Genomic DNA, 22,486 nt, shown 5'->3' with positions numbered 1-22,486 from the left:
CAATCTGTCACCTGTAAACTCTTTCTTCAAAGGGGCCTTCATATCCCTGGCACTCCCACTACCGACATGTCCCTTCTCCTGCCTGAGCACTGCCAGCCTCCTAGTTGGCTTTGGTCTTCTGTCCTGATCCAACCCTTCCCTCGCCAACCTCCTCATCCTTGAATCCACGGTAGAGTCCCTGGCATCCCTCTGGTCACACATTCTTGGTGGCTCCCCATCACTTCCACATCCCTGCCTCACAGCTCGGCTTTGAAGGGAATTTTCAAGCCTTACCTCTTACTGCCCCCTCTCCACAGAACACAACTGGTGTGCCCCCAGCCCCACCCTGCATCTCTGCTTTAGCTTAGGCTGGTCTGCCTAACCAAGCCCCTCCTCGCTTCCATCTTTGAGGCTCCACTCTCCAGTGCTCATAAGCGTCCAGCAGGAGAGTGTTTCTTAATGCCTGTCCCACCCAAAGCCCGGAAAGGAGCAGCCTCAAATCCTGTGTGATCAGGCCCTGCACCTGCAGCCTGTACCTGGGTGGTCCCGTGACCCAGAGAAGCCAATCCCACAGGCTGCCAGAACTCAGCATTGGTGTGCTCAGTCATGGAACAAGCGGATGAGTAAGAGGAGAAGGCTGGGTCTACAGAGAGGGAAGCCAAGAGCAGATGCTCAGATGAAAGCAGAGAGGCCACCAGCCCCCAAAAGATAGAGCCGCCTCCATTTCTGACTGCTCTCCAGCCCCAGCTCCCAGGAGGCCAGATGCCTTGAGGTGACCCTGCCAGCAAACCCTTTCTCCCTGAGCTAACCTGGAGGGGCCTCTGCTCTGTGTGGAGCCCTATCCATACCAGCCTGGGGAGCCCTGTCCCCTCCTGACAGCCCCAACTGGAGGAGGTGTATACTCAGTAACAAGCAGACTCTGCAAGGGTCACCTCTTTGTCTTCTGGATGGCTAGTAGGTCATATGCCTGTTTCTCTCCCTGGGACCAGAGCTCCTTACTAAGGCCTAGAAGAACAGACAGCTTCAGAGCTATGGATTTCCCTTCTCTCGAGCTACCCCCAGTCTACAGGAGTCAGGAAGGCCTCCACCCAGACAGGTTTTGTCACATTGGACCCCCCATCCTGTGGTTGGAGCTGAGTGGATCAAGCTGGGCCAACTGGATGGGCTCCCCTAGGAACCTGAACTTGGGGCTGGGATAGTTGAGTTCCTCTGAGTATGGCTGGGACTGTTGCGGGAACACTTGGGACTGTCTGGGCTGTGGAGAGAGAGGAAGACCAAAGAGACACACAGTTGAGGTAAACAGATTCTAAAGAGGTTTTCCCAATTCCTGCTTCAGCCAGGCAGCAATCCTGCTGTAAGGGTCCTAAGCAGCCTCCCCTATAATAAATCACTTTTTTTGTTTAAGCTAGAATCAGTGGGTTTCTGTTACTCACAATCAAGGGGTCCTAACACAGCTGGGATCTCCCTCATGCTTCTCCAGGAATACAAAGTAGGTGCTTGACAAACAAACTTGCTGAATGAAGGAAAACTGGCCCCAGATCCTGGCTTTCTGATTTCCGCCAAAGGCACCTCCGTGCTCTACAAATACTCCACACATAACATGTGAAACTCAGCCCCAGGCAACTTAAATTAAATGCACTTTCCTTGCCTGAAGTGCATTATAACCTCATTTTAATCTCTTTGGGACAAACCAACACTGAAAGGAAAAGCAAATGGGAGCAGACCAGAGAAAACAGCCTATGGCAGTGCAGACCAGCAAGTCAGACTGGATCCATGATCTCTGTGGTATCTCCATCTATCTCCCCACCAAGATTTCTGTCCCTATACCATGCCCCCAGTCTACCCATGATAACTATCAAAATCTCCAAGAGGTCACAAAGTTTGCACCCCTACTGATGGGTCATCTTATGGCCAGAGGCCACCACAAGGCCAAACCCACAAATCTGAAGGCTCAAAGAAACCCCAGAGGGTCGTCCTACCCAGTGGTTTTCAAACTGTGTGTTCTACAGGACCCCATGACTTCAGTAGAACCTTTTGGGGTTCCAGTCTCCCTGGCATCAACCAGTGCAGTGCCTGTTTGTTATATATACCAGCCTAAGCTCCAAGTGGCAGAGCTAGAAGGGAACTCTGACCCTTGGACTTTTCCCAATGTCCCTCTATCAAGGCTGCCTCTTTAAAGGCTCTCAGGGTTGGGCAGGGCCAGAAGTCAGTCCTGTGTGGGTGAGCACTGGCCATGGAACACAGAGGGGGCAATGAAGACACAACGTGGTGCCCACTAGCCGGTGTGGAGTCTAAGGTCACCCTGGCTACATCGGTGGAAGGGCAATGCTAAGCAACCCAAACGATATGGAGCTGTCCTGATGCTAGTCCTCCGCTATATATAGTTTCTCCCCTGAAATGACCTCATGCAGCGGCAAGGCTTTGTGGTGTGGCAAAACTGACTATGCATCCCCAACTCCAGGGAAGAGAGCTCTGCTGAAGAAACTGGATGGTAAAGAAGAAAAGAGAAGTCTGTGGCCTGGGGGCGGGGAGGTGGCAGGGAGCAAGCTTTATGGACAACTCAGGGGAAATTCTTTCCCTTGACCCCCGGGAGCAAATGGGAGACTCCTGTGCAGAGGGTACTGAAACTGAGTCCCAATGCTACATCGGAGGCTTCAATCCAGCCTGTTCACAGATAGCGGGTACCTGAAGCCCGTCTTTCATCTGTACCCCACATGCAGGAACCAGCAGAGCCCCCCCTCCTTTGATCTAAACTCTATTTGAGACCTTCCCTAACCTTGGTGTACACAGCTCACTTAATTCTGCTGCCTAAAAAAAATACAAAAGGAAGGAAGGATGAACACCAAATGGGAATGGGGACTCTCACGGGGTGGTGGGAGTGTGCAGGAGACTTTCTTCTTTGGGCTTTCTGGCATTGTTCACACTTTATACTTAAACACAACTTCTACAATAAGGAAAATCCTATTACTTGCTTCTCTCCAATCTGCACGCCTTACCTAAATCACTAACTCTTCTGCAACTCTCCTCACTCACCCTTCATAACTGCCCTATCCCATCTCAACTCTTAAGTGTCTCGTATTGCCTTGGTCTCTGCTTGTCTACACTATGTCTTGCTGAAGATCGTACCATATCTTTGTCTTTGCTCCCTCCCCAGACTAACCAGAAGCCATCATGCATGATGAGACATAGAGGGATAATGTGTACACAGGTATGAAGCAAGATGGAGAGAAAAACAGGAGAAATGGAGTCAGATTTCCTGTTTATGATACCAGCTCCACCTCTGACTATGCAGGATAGACCACAGACCAGTGGCTTGGCCTCCCTGAACCAGTTCCTCCAGCCAAATTCCTTATTAGTGCCAATTCTCTTCTGCTAAAGGGAAGGAAAGATTCTGAACATGTCTGCCAACTCCACAGCTTTTGAAAAAGGGATCATTTCATCTCTAAAACTGAGAAGTCCCAGACCCAGCCTATAAAAGAGATCCCCATCCATCTATGCCTAAACTAGCACTGGACTATGGAGAACAGGGCCAGTAGGCTGAAATCTCTCCTTGGACACTTCCTGTGGGCCAGAGGCCCTGGCATAGACAAATGCCCAATGGGTGGTACAGTCAAAAGTGGTAGGCTGAGCATCTCTGCCTAAGGCTGCAGTAAAAGTACTTGAGGGTCAGCAATAAACCAGACACCCAGGCCCTGGATCTTCCATGGGACACACGTCACAGCAGGACAGAGCTAGGCTCAGCTTCAAACAGGAGGGGTGGGCTGCAGATGAAAGGGCCCAGTGTGGCTCTCCTTTTGCCCATTAACTCCCATCCTGTTCCTCAGGGAGAGGCCTCGGATAACAGTACATACACTACACCATGTGGATGTTTAGAAAATCATCTGGGGCCTTATAAAAAGCCATAGTAGCAGTAAGTTCCCAGCCACGTAAGGCCTCCCTTCTCAGCAGCCAATTCTGGGCCAGGCCACAAAGAGGACTATCACACTGGGCAAGACCCAGGTGAGCTCTGGTTCCATGAACACAATACGACAGCACAAAGGAAGGAGGGCAAAGAGCAAACAGAGACATAGGGACATAAACTCCCTGTGCAGAGCATCACCAGCTCCCTGGGGACCCTTGGCACTGTGTGCCATAGATCTGCCAATGAGGGTGTGGCCAGATGGAAACAGGTTTGGGAAAAATGAAACCCAATCACAGAAGCTCCAGTACTGTTGAGTCCATCACACTGTGAACTCCTTGGGGAAGGAATCAACTCTTCCTCCTGTGCCTGGCACCTAACCCAGTGCCTGGGACAGGTACTGAATATTTGGAGGAAGTTTCCCAAAGTGCTTAAGATATAGGTCCTGGGATACATAGTGCTTAAGATATAGATCCTAGGATTCAAATAGCAGTTCCCCCACTTTTGTGGGCAAGGGTCTTAACCTTCTTAAGTCTCAGTTTCCTCCTTTGGAAATGGAGGTAATTATGCCTACCTTATAGGTCTGATGTGAAAATGGAAGATGCTGGTGCCAAACACCTGGTAGGGTATTTAATGCATGCATGGGAAATTAATAAATGGTACTGATTTCAACGATGATAACAAATGCTACTTATTCAGTAATGTCGTGAGGTCCTGAGAAACGAAAAAGCCCATGCCACATGACAGTCTATTTGGGGGGAACACAGCGCATTCACTAAGTAAAAAAATCATTGCCATGTGTGGATATCCTATATTACGGAGGTCAGTATGACCTGTTTTGCAGACACTGCGGGGGGCAGAAGAGAGGGGGAAGAGGGGACAAATGCATGAAGGTTTTGTTGTCCTATGAAGTACACTTCCTGGCACATTCAGGATGTGTAGTGTAAGAACAGGCAGAAGTAGATGATTTGCTAGTCATGGGTGGCAATGACGTCAATAAACCAGCTATACCTGTTTAGGGTCCAGTGAGCCCTCAGCTGAAACTGACAATGAGGTAAGTACTGCATGGAAGGCACGCTGAGCTGGGAATCTGTGACAGTGGTCTAGAATCCCAAATCTTCCATTTCTCACTGTGTGACCCTGCACACAATAGTATCACTGAGCTTCTCTCCTAAAATGAGGACCGTCTCTTAGAGAGTTATTAGGAAGACTAGATGAGATATGTGTAAAGTACCTACTGCAGTACCTGCCACACAGTTGGTGTTTAATAAATAATAGTATGTAATAACTATAAAACAATTATTTTTTAATCTAGTTGGAGGGGGCTGTGTATCAGATGCAGAAAAGTGGCTCTGCTGTAGATGTTGATCATTTTCCAAGAAAATTCATGAAGGAGGTGTCTACAGTTGACCAAGTGTATTAGAAAAATGTGCCAGGCTCCAGGAAGGAAGCCCAGAGGACCCAGAGATGTTCTGACAAGCTAAAGATGAGCCATAGCAAGCTGAGGGCACTCCCCAGCCTTGACCTACCAAGCAAGATATGTTTGTATCTGTTTTGAGATAGCTCAGAATAGTAGCCACTGGGTGTTACTGGAATCAGCAGGAGTATATGTGTGTGTGTGTGGGGGGGTGCAGGGAGGGCTGATGCAAGAGATTTGTAACTAACAAGAGTTCTCAAGTTTTCCTGAAAGGTTCACATTTTTCAAAAGGAAGCTAGATTCAAGGCTATCTCTACAATAATATCACTCTTGCACAACTTGTTTCCGATTTGCTTTTCTGAATAAATGAGTGGAATTACAAGAATGGTAGATAACCAGGGTATACAGTGGAAGCTAGGTCTTGCATATGAACTTCACTGGCCTGCATCTCAACTTGGGGCAGGGGAGAGAGGAAGGTTGGGGACAACTGGCTTAAATATAGTGCCACACACGGTGATAATAGTAACTGCAATTTACTGAGTACTTTAATATGTCCCAGCCTATTCTTTTTTTTTTTCATATATTTTTTAATTGGAGTTGAATTTGCCAACATATAGTATAACACCCAGTGCTCATCCTGTCAAGTGCCCCCTTCAGTGCCCATCACCCAGTCACCCTGTCCCCCTACCCACCACCCCTTCCACTACCCCTTGTTCATTTTCCAGAGTTAGGAGTCTCTCATGTTCTGTCACCCTAATATTTCCCAGGCACCATTCTAAGGACACTATGTGCATTAACTCATTTAATCCTCATGACAGCTCTACAGAGCAGGTACTATTATCTTCATTTTACAGATGAGGAAAGTGAGGCCCAAACATCCAAAACAACTTGCCCAAGGTTACATAGTTAATGAACTGGAGTAGTTGGAATAATAAACTGCAAATGGATACTAAATAACAAAATACTTGTCATATTGTCCTAATTATCTGCTACCAAAAGAAAAAAACTGTTATCTTGTTGTCCTGTTTGGAAGATTCTAAATTTTGCAAATCAAAAGAAATTCATGGCCTGGGTGGCTCAGTCAGTTAAGCAGCTGACTCTTGGTTTCCGCCCAGTTTGTGATCTCAGGGTTGTGTGAGATGGCTCCCTGCTTAGCGCGGAGTCTGCTTTGGATTCTCTCCCTCTGCCCCTCCCCAACTCTTATGCGTGTGTGTGTGTGTGTGTGCGCGCGTGCGCACGCATGCCCATGCTCTCTTTCTGTAAAAGAAATAAATCTTTTAAAAAATTCATTCATTCATTCATTCATTCATTCATGGTCAGCCCTTGTTATACACTCTGACTCCAGGGGAAGGGCCAGAGTTTGGCCCAAAGCAGATTTTCCTAGTGGGGGCAGGGGAGGCTACATTCTGCTCTTCCCAACACTCTGGGCTGACCAAGAGTCAGTAGAATACAAATTCCCAAAGTAACCATGAACTTGGCTTTGGTTATTGCCATTAACAAACAACCCGTTGCCATTATTCATTAAGGATCTGTTGTGAGTGGGCACTGTGCTGATCACTTCACACACATCACCACTTGTGTGATGGAGTCCTTGACTACCCTAAGTGGCCCTACTCTTGTTCTCATTTTATAGATGTGGAAACTGCCTCTGACCTGAAAGCAGTGGAGCCGTCACCTACTATGGCTTCTACCGCTCTACCACTTAGTTGTCAATAATCTTGGGCAGTTTGGCAACCTCACTAAATCTCAGTATCCTCACCCATAAAATGGGGAGAAAATTATTCCTGCCCTGCCTACCTAAGAAGATGGTTGTGGGAAATAAAATCATATATAATATGTGTGAAAGTGCTTTAAAAATGGCAAGACACTGAACAAAGCAAGAAATCATTAGTCTTATTAATAACAAACAGTGACACCTGATCCAGCAAGCAGTTTGCTAATATGACTCCGCTGCCTCTTTTCCCTTGGGCATTGGGAATAATTCAAAATCTGCGAGCCAGAGCACTCTTTTCTTCAAGTCCCTGGCATCTAAGAGTTGGAAAGTGGAAGTTCATTCTGGGAGAAGAAGGAACTAACAATGATATTTGCCTTCTACCTGTATGTCTCTTTAGGAATGCAATTTGGCGGAGATCCCTGGGTGGCTCAGCGGTTTAGCACCTGCGTTCGGACCAGGGCATGATCCCGGAGTCCCGGGATTGAGTCCCACATCGGGCTCCCTGCATGGAGCCTCCTCCCCTCTGCCTGTGTGTCTGTCTCTCTCTCATGAATAAATAAAATTTTTTTAAAAAAGGAATGCAATTTGGCTGAGTTCTACTGCTTCCAGCACACTCAACCCTCAAACAACATTCAACACATATTTACTGAGCATCTACTAAGTGCCAAGCACTTGATCCAGGACAATGGACTTATGTGGCTCCTAGGTGTAGAGGTTCTAGTTTAGCGGTTGGGAAATTAAAGGAGGTGGCAACAGCATCAAGAAGGGAGCAGAGTGGCTACAGTCCTTGGAGCTTTGCAGGCTTTAGAGCAGACTTCCAGCTTCTTCTCATGGGGGGGGGGGGGGGGGGGGGGAAGAGAGCACAATAGAATGAGCTCTGAGCACTAGAATTTGAGTCAAACTACTTAAGATGAGCTCTAGCACTGCCTCTCCTCAGCCTCGTGACCTCCAGCAATCAATTTACTCTCCTGACCATCATCTTTCCCATATGTAAAATGGGTAGAAATGTTCCCATAGGTACAATGAGGACAATCAAATGAGATGATTGTCTGAATGGGCCTAGTGAGGTGCCTAAAGATGCTCAATAATAATAAACTCACTTTAAACACAAAAATCATGTGTTCTCTTCCTCCTATCCGGGGAAGATAAACTATACAAGGACCAAAAAGCTCATGCTCTGAAGTTAGACCACTTGGGTTCCTGTCCTGGCTCTGCAGTTTACAACCTGCATGGCCTTAGGCAGGAGACACTACCTTTCTAGGGCTCAATTTCTTCATCTGTAAAACGGTGATAATAGTGTCCAATAGTGTCCTCACAGTTGTGAGGATGAGCCAAGATACTGCGCGTGATGCTCCTGGCACACGGTAAACACCAAGCAAAGGTGAGCTACTGCCAACTGTATCTCTTCCAGCCCTAAAAACAACAAAACTCTGAGTCCTCTAAGATCTAGGCTGCTTGGTGACTGGCTGGCTGCCTAGGCTCGAACTCTGGTGCCAGGCTCCCTGAGAAGACAGGTACAAATGAGGAGCCATCCTTGTCCCCCTCTCCCCATACCCTGCAGGAGATGCTCCACCCCCTTTCCTGACAATAAGGGATATTGAGTTGAGGGGCCTGGGGCTGGTTGGAGGTATGAATGCATACTGAGCTTGGGCCCTCTTCCATGTGAGCTCAGTAAGCAGGGAGACCTTGTCCCCATCAGAGAGAAGCACATGGCTTTGAGTAGCAAACTCATCACGTCACCATGTCACTGTCACTCCTTACTTTTTACTCAACCCTACATGCTCCCATCTGAACCACAGTTCTGAATCTCTCACACGCAAAAGAGCTAAAAAAAAAAAAAAAAAAAATTGGTGCTCACTCCATGTTAAGACAGTGTTAACATTCTCTAGGAGCTAGATGAATTATAACAACACAGACCTGCTTCATTTAACTGGAAGCCCCATCCATCCATCCATCCATCCATCCATCCATCCATCTCACCATCCATTGACCACCTAGTTAGAAACCCAGAGGCAAGCCAAATTCTGACTGACCAGAAAAGGTGTCACAGAATCCACCCACAGGAGCTCCCGTACTTCCCTCCTTGGAGGGCCCCTTAGGCTTCACTAAAAGCTCATCTGCTCTTTCTCTAGGTACAATTCTAACAATCCCAGCTGTTTCCCCCAGGAAATGGGAGGGGCTGCTATTTGAACCCAGTAGATGGACTCTCAAGAAATGACCTCTATGATCAGGTGTCACTTCATACCCAATAGGATAGCTATTATCAAAAACAAGCAGGGGAGCCTGGGTGGTGGCTCAGTCAGTTAAACGTCTGCCTTCGGCTGAGGTCATGATCTTGGGATCCTGGGATTGAGCCCCGTATCAGGCTCCATGCTCAGTGGAGAGCCTGCTTGTCCCCTCTCCTTCTGCCCTTCCCCCTGGCTTGTGTGCTCTCTCTCCCTCTCTCTCAAATAAAGAAAATCTTTTAAAAAACAAGCAAATAAAATAAAAATCATAATATAACAAATATTATTGGTGAGAACATGAAGAAATTGGAACCCTAATCCATTGCTGGGGGAATGTACAGCCCATTGGTACAGCCGCTGAGGAAAATAGTATGGCAATTCCTTAAAAAGTTATACATAGAATGAAAATATGATCTGGCAATTCTACTTCTGGATATCTACACAAAAGAACTAAAAGGAGGCACTCAAACAGATTTGTACACCCATGTTCACAGGAGCATTATTCACAATAGCCAAAAAGTAGAAGCAGCCTGAGTGCCCACTTACAGATGAATGAACAAAATGTGGTATAGACATATAATGGAAATTATTCAGCATTAAAAAGGAAGGGAATTCTAACATGTGCTACATCATGGAAGAATCCTGAAGATAGTACACTAAGTGAAATAAGAAGTTAAAATATTGCTTCATTCCACTTATATGAGGTACTTGGAGGGGTCAAATTCAGAGAGAAAGGGAGTAGTATGGAAGTTGCCAGGGGCTGAGGGAGGGAAGAATGAGGAGTCTGCGTTTAATGGGGACAGAGTTTCAATTAAGAAAGATGAAAAAGTTGGTAGAGATGGATGGTGTGATGGCTGCACAGCAACGTGAGTATACTTACTGTACAGAACTATATATCTGAGTGTATGATGTTAGGTATATCTAACCACATTTTTTTAAAGTGGGGAAATAAAAATAAGAAGTGACTGCTACCGGGCAGAAGACAGATTATAGGTGGAAATGTGAAACCTGAAAGCACAACAGCCATTTAGTTTGGGGCCCACTGCCCTGCAGTCCCAGAAGCCCAGAGGCCTCACACTGTCACAAGCATAGTAACTCATCAGGCAGGATGCTGTTCTCATTCAGAGCCCAGAACAGGAATCCAGAACCTCCCCACCCCAATGCTACTTAAGACCTCGAGGCTGGACACTGTGGAGAATGGGGTCTCTCTCAGCAATCTCCTTCTGTTTGCCACCAGTTCACCTTTCTTTCAGAAATAAAGGCTTTTGACAGAAAGAAGCTTTTGTGATACCCATCTCCACCAATACAGGTATGAACTCAACAGCCCTGAGTCGCAACAGCCCTGAGTTGCAAAGAGGTTATCATCCATTTCAGAAAGACTCCCATCCAAAAATAGTTTTTAAACATTTCTTTTATAGTTTTGCTCTTTTAAAAAACAGTAAGCTTCAATGGTCTTGTGGGGAAAATCACTGGCTATGGTTTTTGTGTGTAAAAATCCTGTGGCTAGGATAATAGAAACTTTATAAGTTCACAAAATCTCCTTTTATCCAGGATCTCACTTGATTCTTAAAACCTCTCTGGGAGGTGGGTAGGGTAGCAGTCATCCCACTGCATGAACCGGGAAACTGAGGCTCAGATAGATCAAAGTCACACACACAATTAGGAAGAAGCAGAGAACCAAGGCCTTGTTTTCCATCAATGCCAGATGAGGATCTGGGTTGGGACCTCATATGTAAGCAGATCATCCAGTCATGAAAGTAATTTTTAAAAAAGTGTTAGTTTATTTTATCCCCATAACATCTTTCTGAAGTAAAGTGAAATTATCATTTTTTAGAAGTAGAGGATCAGCTGAACACAAACAAATGACTTGCCCAAGATCACCACTCAAGAAAGGGGCAGAGGGACTAGACCTCTTCTCTTTTGAATACACTTGACCTTGAGTACTTCCCTACAATGTCTTGACCCTGACACATTCAAAATTTAAAGGAACTCATGCAGTTTTTATATAGGTTGTACCACATTTCTGTGAACTCGGCAGGGAGTAGATATACCTTTATTCTCTTTTTAATAGCTGGAAAAGAAAAAGAGGTTAAAGAAAACTTTAAGTTCCTTTCAGCTCTGAAATTCTATGATTCTAAAAATTCCTCAGCAAGTTGCTTGGTAGAGAGAGGCCTAGAATCCACAGCATCCTCCTTCCTGCTCCCCAGTCTATTAGACCACCTCATCCCTGCCCCTTGAGTTGATGATGACAAATACCATGTGTATCTAGGAGATGCATTAAATGACATAAAATGTCAAGAAAGTGCCATAGCGGGCAGCCCGGGTGGCTCAGCGGTTTAGCGCCTGCCTTTGGCCCAGGGTGTAATCCTGGAAACCCGGGATCGAGTCCCGCGTCGGGCTCCCGGCGTGGAGCCTGCTTCTCCCTCCGCCTGTGTCTATGCCATTCTCTATGTTTATCATAAATAAATAAGTAAATCTTTTTTTTAAAAAAGATTTTATTTATTTATTCATGAGAGACAACACAGAGAGAGAGAGGCAGAGACACAGGCGGAGGGAGAAGCAGGCTCCACGCCGGGAGCCCGACGCGGGACTCGATCCCGGGTTTCCAGGATCACACACTGGGCCAAAGGCAGGCGCTAAACCGCTGAGCCACCCAGGGATCCCAATAAATAAAATCTTTAAAAAAAATGTAAAAAGTCAGACATCTTAAAAAAAAAAGAAAGAAAGCGTCATTGCCTGTTTAGAACCCTAACAGAGGACTTGATGCTGCTCTGCTGTTACAGCTCATGTCTCCTAGCAAGAGACTCCCAAACCAGAGGGAATTATATCCCAGGTACTTGAGACCTTACCCAAGCCTGCGGTGAGAGAGAAGCCAGTCTCAGAAACAGAACAGCACTGTGAAATTGCTGCTTAAGTCTCCTTATTAGATATGTGCCCTAATACCCACCTAATATGAGAGAGCACTCAGGTTGCTCATTCCTGCTTTTCCATAGACCTTCCCAACTCAGTTAGATACACTAGCTTCATCCAACAAGGACTTACTAGGCACCTACTGTATGTGAGGCACTACTTTATGTATCAGGGAGCAAATAAATAAAAATTTCTGACTGCACAAGGTAGGGGAGGCAGCTGATGCCAGTTGATGGTGAGTGCCATGGAGAAAAATAAAACAGGAAAGGCAGGTAGATAATGCTGACAGCAAGTAGTACTGCGAAGGGGACTGGTTTTTCAAAGGATAGCCTGGAAGGCCTTGACTGAGGAGGAATGTTTGAGGGGATGTGGAGGAGGTGAGGTAGACAGGAATGGACCCATTCAGGTATCAGAGGATGGAATAGGCGATGAAGAACAAGAGATAGCTTAAAGGTAACTGGTGAAATCATATCACATCTTGTAGACCCACGCAAGGACTCTGAATGAGACAGGGAGCAAAGAAGTAACAAAATCTGACTTACAGTTTACAGCATCACTCTGGCTGCTGTGATGACAACAGTCTGTCGGGAGACAAGGGAGGAAGCAGGAAGGTCAGTTAAGAGGCCCATGGCAGCTTAGACCAGGGCTAAAGCAGTGAAGATGATGAGACTCAAGGTTCTGAATATATTTAGGGCAAAGCCAATAGGACCTATTGATTAAATGGATGTAGGATTGAGAGAAAGAGGAGGTGTCAGAGGTGACTACAGTTTTGGGGGCTCAGGCAACCTGGAAGGATGAAATCACCATTAACTGAGACAGAAAGACTTTGGGAGGAACAAGGGTGGGGGCACAGGTTCCTTTGGTTTTGGACATGTTAAACTAGGAAGGCTTTTAGACGCCAAATGTGGTGAGTATCGGCAGAATTTACAAGGTTGGAATTGAAGAGTATGCACTGAAATTATCCATGTGGGAGTCACCAGCTATATAGTCATACATGATTGTATGTATTATCATAGAGAATTTCCATGTACGATCATGTGTAATTTGTATGAATACATGTCTATTATCCCCCCCCCCCCCCAAACTGTAAGCTCCATGTGGCCAAGGATCATGTCTGTTCACAGCCAGCAAGGTACCTGGCACTCAGTAAATATTTACTGGGCAAATGGAGAAGTTGCCCAATTACTCCCTCAAGAATAGCCACAGCAACCCACACAATGAGAAGCAAACTCTCTTGCAACCACAGCGCCAAGCCCAACCAGCTCAAAACAGGGCCCTGGGTCTGTCCATACGGGGCTTGAGATTCCAGAATGTAAGTGATATGCCTGGCACATCATAGAATCAGATATTTGGGTTTCAGCCCTGCCACATTCTCACAGGGTGGAGCCAGGCAAGAGACCTGCCTGTTCTACTACCTCTCTTTCTCCCTGGGTGGAGGGTGGGGGGTGGAGGGATGGCTGCTATGTACTGGGTGGTGGGAGCCCCCCCAAATAAGTAAATCCCCAAGTATTCTCTAAAGCATGTAAGGACCACCCAACACCTGAAGAAGGAACATAGGCCATACATTATGAGTAATAGTTAAAAAATAAAAAAGAATTATAATCACAAACCTCCTAGCTGACATAAGATGGCCTGACCAATGGGTGTAATGTCTCTGCTTTACCTGCCAAATGACTAGGAAGACAGAACTAAGGCCAAAGGGTAACATAACAAGGTATAAGATTTCAACTCAATAACTTTACAGTTTTGAACAGCTGTCTTTGTGAAGATGATGAAACAGTGCTGATCTTGTACAATCCTGTCCCTATCCATGATACTGAAAGTGTGACCTGAGAGAGGTTTTTGAGGACTTGCCCAGGGTCACCCTGCTACTGTCCCAGGACTAGAACTCAGGTTCTAGCTCTCTATTGATGATTTCTTCCTATTACCCCAGTGGCAAAGGAAAGGTAAGAGTTACCAAGGGAGCTGGAGAGTTTTAGGCATTAGTGTTACAACATCAAACTATGTCTTTGTCAAAGGGTAACCTGCAGATGTTACAGGAATGCCAGGTGCACGCTGTGAAGTTAAGGAGGATCCCTTCCTTCATACCAAACTTGTCATCCTAGAGAGTCCCTCTTGGCTTTGGACTTTATGAATAAAGCTATTCATAGGGGGACCTACAGAATTGAAAAAATGATACACTAGCAGGTTAAAAAAAATGCAGATATATACTTCAGTAAAATGTTTACGTGAAAAATTCAGACACTAGGATGCAGTTAGGTTAATGCTCTAAAATCGGCAATATTGGGTGCTTCCTCTGTTCAAGTCAGTGTGCTAAATGCTGACTGTGTGTGTGTGCGCGCACCTGCATGTGTGTATCTGTATGGCTATATGAGCGGGTGTGAGAGACAAATACATAAGGATAGGACAGAACCCAGGTCTTCAAGGCTTGCAGGACAGGTGCTGATACAAGACTATAAACATCAAAGAAATGACTAATTATGTGGAGTAGATAATTGTTAAGTAAATGGCATAATGTGTCTGCAGTTCTCCTCAGAAGGGGAGGATTTGGAATTGTCAGGCAAGGTGCTTCTAGAAAGATATGGGATTTGAGGCAAACCTTGAAAGGAAGAAAGGCTCTTGATAAGGGGAAAATGGCAATGGAGCAAACACTGGTGGCCTTAATAAAGGGAAAAGAAAAAAAATCATGCCTTTAAAAAGGACCCGACCAAACTGGACAGCCTTGAAAGTTAAAGTTCCTACAGAAGCGGAGAAGTGCAAAAAGATTTCTAAACAGGCATGTGGCTGGCTCAGCCAGTAGAGCACGCAACTCTTAATCTTGCAGTTGTGAGTTCGAGCCCCATTCTGGGTGTAGAATTTACTTTAAAAAAAAAAAAAAAGTTTCTGTTTAAAAAAAAGATTTCTAAACATAGAATTATAGGATTCAAAAAAAGTTAATTTGACAAACATCTTCTGGGGGTAGGGTGGTAGGGTGCACAGTGTGCAGACATCAGATGAGTGACCGAAGATGAACTTGCTTTTGGTGGGGAACTAACTTTAGCCAGGGAGGTGGGGTAGACTTGAGATGACAAGGGAGTGAAGCAGAGTGGAAGGAGCAGGTTTGTATGGCTTCCCAAGGAAGAACCAGCAGGTCGCAGTGGCTGACTGGCTGAGAGGCAGAGAAAGCCAGCAGAGAGACATCTCCAAAGTATGACGTTAGGCAGCTTCAAGAATGGAAGAGTAAAGGGAAGCTGGCTGAAGGGAGAGATGCAGAGCTTGGTTTTAGAAGTGCTGACTCTAATGATAACTATATCAGCGTGTCCAGTGGGCTTTTACTGATGTGAGTCTGGAATTTGACAGGTAATAGCTGAAGATACAGTATAGGGGTCTCCCCCAGTGGACAGAGTTGTGGGACTGAGTATGATTTCTCTGGGAAGGTGTATGGGGGGTGGGGGGAGTCAAGCTGAACCATGGGTGTGCGCACATCTAGGACGCGATGTGATCGTGAACAGTGATCAGAGGAAAAAAGCAGGATAGTCTAATGCCAAGAAGGGAAGAGCTTCAAGCACGAGAGGATCGGCACCAGCGAAAAATGCTACAAAATCAATCATGTGGACTGAGCACATAAATAATAAGTATTTGGCGGGCAAATGAATGAATGAACGAAGGAAAGCCCTTGGGTTTGAGAATCAACTTTCCTCAGTCAGAATGGCCAGGGTTGCCAAAAGGTTTTTTTCAATGTTAAATTTTACCTCGTCCCTCCACCCCCCGAAAAACATTTTTCTTCTTCCACAAGTCATCCTGTCCACCACACAGACATCCTTCTCTGCTTCCCGCACATTTGCCCTCATCTTCCTTCCCAGTTTCCACAACCCAAGCAACACACCTTCAGTGTCAAAGGAGGCCGGAAATTCCAACTAGAGTTTCCACTTCATTAACAACCATGGCTGTGGCCCCTCTTACATAAAGGGATATGTGGCAACTGGGTGGATGAGGAGACTGCGTAGTAGCCCCAGCTGCACTGCTAACTCGCTGTGTGGCTTTGGGCAAGTGGTTTAACCTCTCTGGATCTGGGCTTCTACACAGACAGGAGGAGGAGTTAGGTCTATCTGGACTCCAGACGAGTTTGAAGGTCCCTTTCAACTCTGAAGTATACGATTTTTATCATTCTCAGAAGGTCCTTGCAACACCCTCCGAGAAGGAAGTGAGTACAAGACCCGGGGAAACGAACGCCAGACCTCTTCCCAGGGCGAAGCGCCAGTATAGGAGGAGTGTACCGAGAAAGTGAGAAGGCGCTGCCCAGCCCCTGCGGATCACCAGGGAGCAGATCCCATCCCCAGGCTGGGAAGGATCCCAGCAACCCCCAGCGATTCCCACCCCGCACCCCACCTTCTCTAGACTCCAGACAGCCGGGAGGCTCTAAAAAGCCTTGCGGGAGAAATAAAGATTTCTTTCCCAGAGTCCTGCGCTGCTTTTGCCAGTTGGATTCCGGCAGACACGATCTGCAGCCGGATAATGACACAGACAGTCTTCGGAAAAGCGACAGTTCTCGCTCGCTCCGAGTGCTGGGGACGCTGGCTCCCCGCGCCGTGCCCCGACGGGCCAGCCTCCGACCCCAGCCCGGCTGCCAGGCCAGCGGCGCCCCCGTCCCGGGCCCCGCTCCTCTCCGCCGGCCCCGCCGCGGTCTGCAAACATTTCCTGCCCCCGCCCCCGCCCCCGCCCCCGCCCCCCCTCGGAGCTTCCCAGTTGGAGCGAGTTGGGCTCGCAGCCGGGTCAGGGCTCGCAGTTGCCCCAACTCCGCTCCCCCCGCCACCAGGGCTGGGGAGCGGGCCCCCGTCTGGCTACGTAGCAGCCACTGGGAGACCCAGGCGCCGGGAGCCGTGGGAGGTCGCTTGGGCGGCCCGGGGCTGAGGCGAGGAGGGGGACAACTGGCGAGGCGCGTGGCCCCGCTCCCTCCCTCTCGTTACCTGCTCGCTTGCGGGGGTGTCCCGGGGCGGCCGGCCTCTCCCGGCGCTGTCTCCCCACGCAGTTGCCCATGCTGGCTCTTCAGCCGGGCCCCATGCACGGGAGGCGGCGGGCTTGTCGGCGGCTCGGAGCTCCTGTCCCGGACCGCGGCGTCCCGGGTCAACGGCTCCCGCCTCCCAACATCGGGCGCTCCCGGATCTCCCCCCGGGGGCGCGCTCGGCCCGGGCGCCGGCTTCGCCACAAACTTTGCGGGCGAGGGGAGAGGGAGGTGGCCGATTCCTCAGCACAGTCCCAGGTGGCCGGGCCAGGGGGGCCCGCGACGGTGCCCGGCCGGAGACCAGCTCCGCTGGAGGGGCGGAGAGAGGGGGCGGGCACCGCCGCAGCTACTCCCTGCTAGCTCGGGGCTCCCAGCTGGGGCCGGCCCCCCAGAGGCTGTCACTCACCTGCCTAACCCCGCCCCAGCCCGGCCCAGCTCCCCGCCGCCCGCCCGCGGTGCCCGCGCCTCCGCCGCCGCCCGCCCCAGGTGCGCATGTGACCGGCGGCACCGCCCCCTCGGACCGGGCCTGGTTTTCTCATTGGCTTCCTCCAGGTGTGTACCGCCCCCTGGCCCCACCCGGCCAGGTGACCGGCCAGGTGACCGCCCAGCCGCCCGTCTCCCGGGTAGCCGGGCCGGGAATCATTCGCCCTCAACGGCCCCCGGCTGCGTGCCCGGCAGCCGCCTCCCCGGCCCGCGCCACCGCCCAGGCCCCAAGCCCCGCCCCCCAGGGAGGGACCGTCCCAGCCCTCCCTGGAGCTGGAGCTGCCTGGCCGGGGGCCGGCAGGCACGTGATCCACGGACAGCCCCGCCTCTTTCGCCTTCGCCAGGCGATTGGCCCAGGGGGCGCGTGCGCTCAGAGGCCCGTCCCGTGCCGCCGCCCACTTCCCCTCCCGCGGTCTCTGGTTCGCGTCATGGCCGCCGCCGCCGCTCTGGAGGCGGTGGCGCCTACGGGCGCGCTGTGGGGCCTCGTGCACGACTTCGTCATGGGTCAGCAGGAGGGCCCCGCTGACCAAGTGGCTGCAGGTACGGCGGACGGCGCCGCGCGGCTTCCGCATGGGGCGGACCAGAGGGAGCGGCCTCAGGACGGCCGCCGGGCAGGAAGGGAGTGAGGGACGGCGGTGACTTTGAGAGATTGGTCTGGGGCTGGTTGTGAACACCGCGTGCTTGGGAGTCGCTTGCATCCTCCTTCAGGCGCCTCCACGCTCCTCATCTCGGCAGTCACTCTGCGCCAGCTGGGGTTAGAGTCCTCACCGGGGCGCAGATGAGGAGACTGGAGCCGGGAAAGGGCGAGAGTCGCACATCTGGCAGGAGGGGGGGGCAGGCTGGGACTCAGACTCGGGCCGTCCAGCCCAGAACCTGGTTCTCCCGCCGCGAAACCACGTCGTCTGGCGGAGGTTAACGTGAGAAGCAGCGTCTTCGGCGGCGTCAGCCGGAGTCCCGCGGCATGTTGGGAGTGGCCGCGCGGCGCGGCCTCTGACTGGCTGACTTGGAGAGAGGAGGGGAGAAGCCATCGGGGTGGGGGTGGGGGTGGGGGTGGGGGTGGGGGTGAGGGGAGGGTTTGAGACGTCCCGCGGACGCCCCTTAAGACGTTCTATCTCGTTTCTTGGTAAAGTTCTTGGTTAAGTTGCTTCATGACTTTTTTTATGTGGTGTTTGTTTTTATCTTTCCCCCAGATCATCAGTTTCCCGCTTTTGACCAGTTCAGGGACCTCATAGTTCTCACGGCTTATCTAAGATTTGAATAAAACAAATTCCAGATTTCCTTGGGAGTCAGAGACTTCAGTCTTTCAGAAAAAAAGAAAACGTTGAGTGTTAGGAGGCGTTCAGACTTAAGTAATGGAATACGAAATCTCTTGAATACAAATGAGTTTTGTCTCTGGAGATTTTGTGTGCTTGGGAAAAAGTAAAAGACCTTGCTTTTGAAAATTGAACATATTAAAAAAGAAAACTGAACATATTAACTTTTAGAATATGTGAGAAATGAATAAAGTGAATGTGAGAAAGTATACAGTGAACCTTAGCAGTTCCACTTTCATGCAGTCATCCCACCATTGTTGAACACATACTATTCTCCAAACACGATACAAAGCAATAGGAATATAAATACAGATTAGACTAGATCTGTGCCCACCAGGAACTTCTATTGTGGTGGGAGAGACAACCATGCAAACAGTTTTACCACACCATAAAATGGGCTGTATGGGGTATGTGCAAGGTGGCAAGGAAGCATCAAAGAGCAAAAGCCTGATGCTGTTATGCAACCAAATTTAACTTCTTACAGCTTTATAAAGTATAGTGTGTTATCAATGCCATTTCCCTCAGTGTTTTTTATTATGAAAAATTTCTGGGACGCCTGGGTGGCTCAGCAGTTGAGCCTCTGCCCTCGGCTCAGGGCACGATCCCGGGGTCTTGGGGTCGAGTCCCACATAGGGCTCTTTGCGTGGAGTCTGCTTCTCCCTCTGCCTGTGTATTGGCCTCATGCTCTCTCTCTGTGTCTCTCATGAATAAGTATTTTTTGAAAAAGAAAAATGTCAAACAAAGAGAATTTTGCAACAGGCAGATCTACACACACCACCTAAACTACCATTAACATTTTTTTTTTAAGATTTTATTTATTCATGAGAGATGCAGAGAGAGAGGCAGAGACACAGGCAATGGGAGAAGCAGGCTCCCTGCAAGGAGCCTGGTGCAGGACTGGATCCTCGGATCCGGGATCACACCCTGAGCTGAAAGACGTTCAGCTGTTCAACTGCTGAGCCACCCAGGCGTCCCATTAACAGTTTAACTTGCTTTATGGAGTATCTTTCCATCTATTTAAATTGCAGATATCAGTACACTTCCTCCTACATGCTTTGGTAGGCATATTATTAACTAGTTTGTTTATAGCTTATTTTGGTGTACAGTTTATATTCAGTGAAGTGTACAATCTTAAGTGTGACGTTCACTGATTTTGGAAAATGCACATGCCTACCCCCTACTGTTATATCAGTGCCATTTGTAACTATTCTTTCACAATTTATACATTATGAACAATAATTTTGGATTTTTCAAATTCAAAATACACTTGAGAAGACAGCATGGATAAGGACTGCCAAGTTCTTAGAAATACTTTTGTAAAAAAAAAAAAAAAAAAGAAAGAAATACTTCTGTAAAATTTATATTTTTTATGCCTGAAAAAAAATGGCCTAAACTACTGTCTAGTTTAAATTTTACTCAGCTCAACCAAGACTGTTAACACTACTCTTGTAATTTAGCGCTCCTGAATAGGAAAGGAGGTTGGTAGTAACAGGTTAGGATGAAAAGTTTTGGTGAGATAGGATTATGCATAACCTTGGATTCCAGACCTATTGTGTAGGTAATAGAAATCATTGTAGATCCTTGAGCAAGGGAGTCATATAATGAAAGTGAATTTGAGAAGGATTGAATTGGGTATTCTCAATCTGAGATCACAGCCCTAGTTAAGGTTTTGAAGGCTGATAGAGTTTTGAAGCATTCCCAGAATAAGATCTGCTTTCTAGTCCAGCCTGAGTCTAGCTTTGTTAGAGCTAAAGGGACCAGCTTTCTATTCAGCCACTTACAGCAGCAGCCTGTCCTACAAATTGTAAATGCAGAAGGAATACCCTGTGATCACAAAGGCAGCTATGACCGACCTTTAATTTGCACCTTGGCACTGGGGTTTCTGATGAAAGAAGAAAGGTGTCAGATATAAAGGTGCAAGTGATAGAAGAGAAATGACCCAGTAGGCTAAGGGTTAAAGACTTTTCAAAAAATAAAAATAAAAAAATAAAATAAATTAAAAAAAAAAAATAAAAGACTTTTCATACTAGAAGTTGCCACTATCTGGCCCCAGCCCTTACTCTTACCAGTCCCTTCCTGGACCTTAAGTGACAGGTGGCTGCCACATTTGCTATTCTCTCAGTGCTTTCCTTCCCAGTTCCTTTCACGATTTACATCTCATCAAAGTTAGACCTTGGATTCAAGGCCCAGCTTGAGTTCTCACTGCCTGCCCCCTAAGTGTTTCCTGATTACTCCAGCCAGACATCATCTCACACTTCAAAATATTTGTGGTATTTTTTTCTCAACCAGTCATTTATTAGACTTGTTAATAACCCCTCACTTAGTAGACTTGTTCAGTAGCTATTTCTGTGTATCTCTCCACATCCTATCATCCTGTGCCTGCCAACCAAGTCACCTGGAGACTAGCATAAGTCAGTATGCAGTAAAAAACTATCTAAGTGAATGGAATGAGAGATGTTGAAGGAGGAATCTGTGGAATTTGAGGCCTAACTAATTACAGGGCTTGAAGGAGAGGGAGGACTCTAAGATGACCCTAAGCTTTTGAGCCTGGGGATGAGCAAAAGAAAAGTTCTTTGTCCAAAAATGGATTTAGGGAGGAAGCTGATTTTGAAAAGAGTGAATTTTGGCCAGTTGATGGATATAAACTTTCTTTCTTTCAGTTATTTGGATTTTTCTTCATTTTGGTCTTTATTGTATTATATTTTCCCACTTTAGTGTGCGACCACTATTCCTGAAACCAAAAGATTGTTAAACAGCAGTAAAACAGTTCTGAGAAAAGTCTGTGGCATCCTCAGCAGAAAAGGTATTTTGAGAGCTTGATTAGAACGGGGTCCTGATTGGGATTTTTCTCTCTCCTGCTCCTTCACATCCTTCCCCCTTCCTTCATTGGCTATTCCTCCAGATTCTCAAGAGGCTGCAGCTCCATCAGACAGAGGTCTGATTGTGCATTCTGTCAGTCTAATATAAATACTTCTTTGAGGACTCCTCTGTACTCCACATGAACTGGTGCCCTGCTGAGAGAAGTGTGGGTAGTTAGAAGGTGCTGGTAGGTCCATTTTTAGAGAGTAAATCTTGGACACACTGGAAAAACTTAGGTCTACTGATGTAGGGAGAGGAACTTACACTTGTTTTTCCTTAATGCCAATGAGACTACTTTTAGGAAAATTAACTCCTTACCTTCTTTTATCCCAAGAGTCCGAGTGCATAATTAACAATACTGCTAGATATTCAGGTATATTTTGTTTGGTAGAATTTATAGTGTTAAGAGAATGAATTACTTAAAGTTAGTGATGGATGGTTCATAAACCCAGGAATTTTGCTCCTTTGTTATGCTAATTCAGTCTGTTTATATCACTATGGTAACCCTGAGCTTGTTGCTCTGTGATTGTTTTAAATGTCTTTCTGCCCCAACAGACTGGGCTCCTTAAGAGTTCTTCCTCTATATTCCTGTCTCCAGGCCTAACCCAGTACCTGATTTATAATAGGTGCTGAATAAATGTTGAGTGAGTAAATGAAAACAAATATTCAGGGGATCCCTGGGTGGCTCAGCGGTTAAGTGTCTATTT

The 22,486-nt window shown here is 47.6% G+C and overlaps 2 protein-coding genes across 8 annotated transcripts in view; one reads left to right on the top strand and one right to left on the bottom strand.

Annotated features, from left to right (window-relative positions):
- The window catches only part of UBTD1 (ubiquitin domain containing 1), a 55,456-nt gene extending 37,998 nt beyond the window's left edge, over positions 1-17,458 (bottom strand). Inside the window, exons 1-2 of one of the 2 annotated variants that reach the window (XM_038578433.1) lie at positions 17,090-17,458; positions 12,686-12,724 (exon numbers count right to left, since the gene is read on the bottom strand). In XM_038578433.1, coding sequence (XP_038434361.1) covers positions 12,686-12,724; positions 17,090-17,159 — 109 coding nt within the window. In that variant the 5' untranslated portion in view covers positions 17,160-17,458. The remainder of the gene's footprint in view (positions 1-12,685; positions 12,725-17,089) is intronic. The other variant, XM_038578435.1, reaches the window with a different exon arrangement.
- A 528-nt stretch (positions 17,459-17,986) lies between these two features.
- MMS19 (MMS19 homolog, cytosolic iron-sulfur assembly component) overlaps positions 17,987-22,486 on the top strand; it is a 34,534-nt gene continuing 30,034 nt past the window's right edge. For 2 of the 6 annotated variants that reach the window (XM_038578418.1, XM_038578417.1), the window contains exon 1: positions 17,989-18,147. In XM_038578418.1, the coding sequence (XP_038434346.1) occupies positions 18,036-18,147 (112 nt within the window). In that variant the 5' untranslated portion in view covers positions 17,989-18,035. Of the gene's footprint in view, positions 18,148-21,635; positions 21,724-22,339; positions 22,424-22,486 lie in introns of those variants that run through there. The other 4 variants (XM_038578421.1, XM_038578422.1, XM_038578420.1 and 1 more) reach the window with 4 other exon arrangements.

Source organism: Canis lupus, chromosome 28, assembly GCF_011100685.1.
Source record: "Canis lupus familiaris isolate Mischka breed German Shepherd chromosome 28, alternate assembly UU_Cfam_GSD_1.0, whole genome shotgun sequence".
NCBI classification, from domain to species: domain Eukaryota; kingdom Metazoa; phylum Chordata; class Mammalia; order Carnivora; family Canidae; genus Canis; species Canis lupus.
Note: the sequence above shows the minus strand (reverse complement) of the source record. Positions and strands in the feature narration are given on the sequence as shown.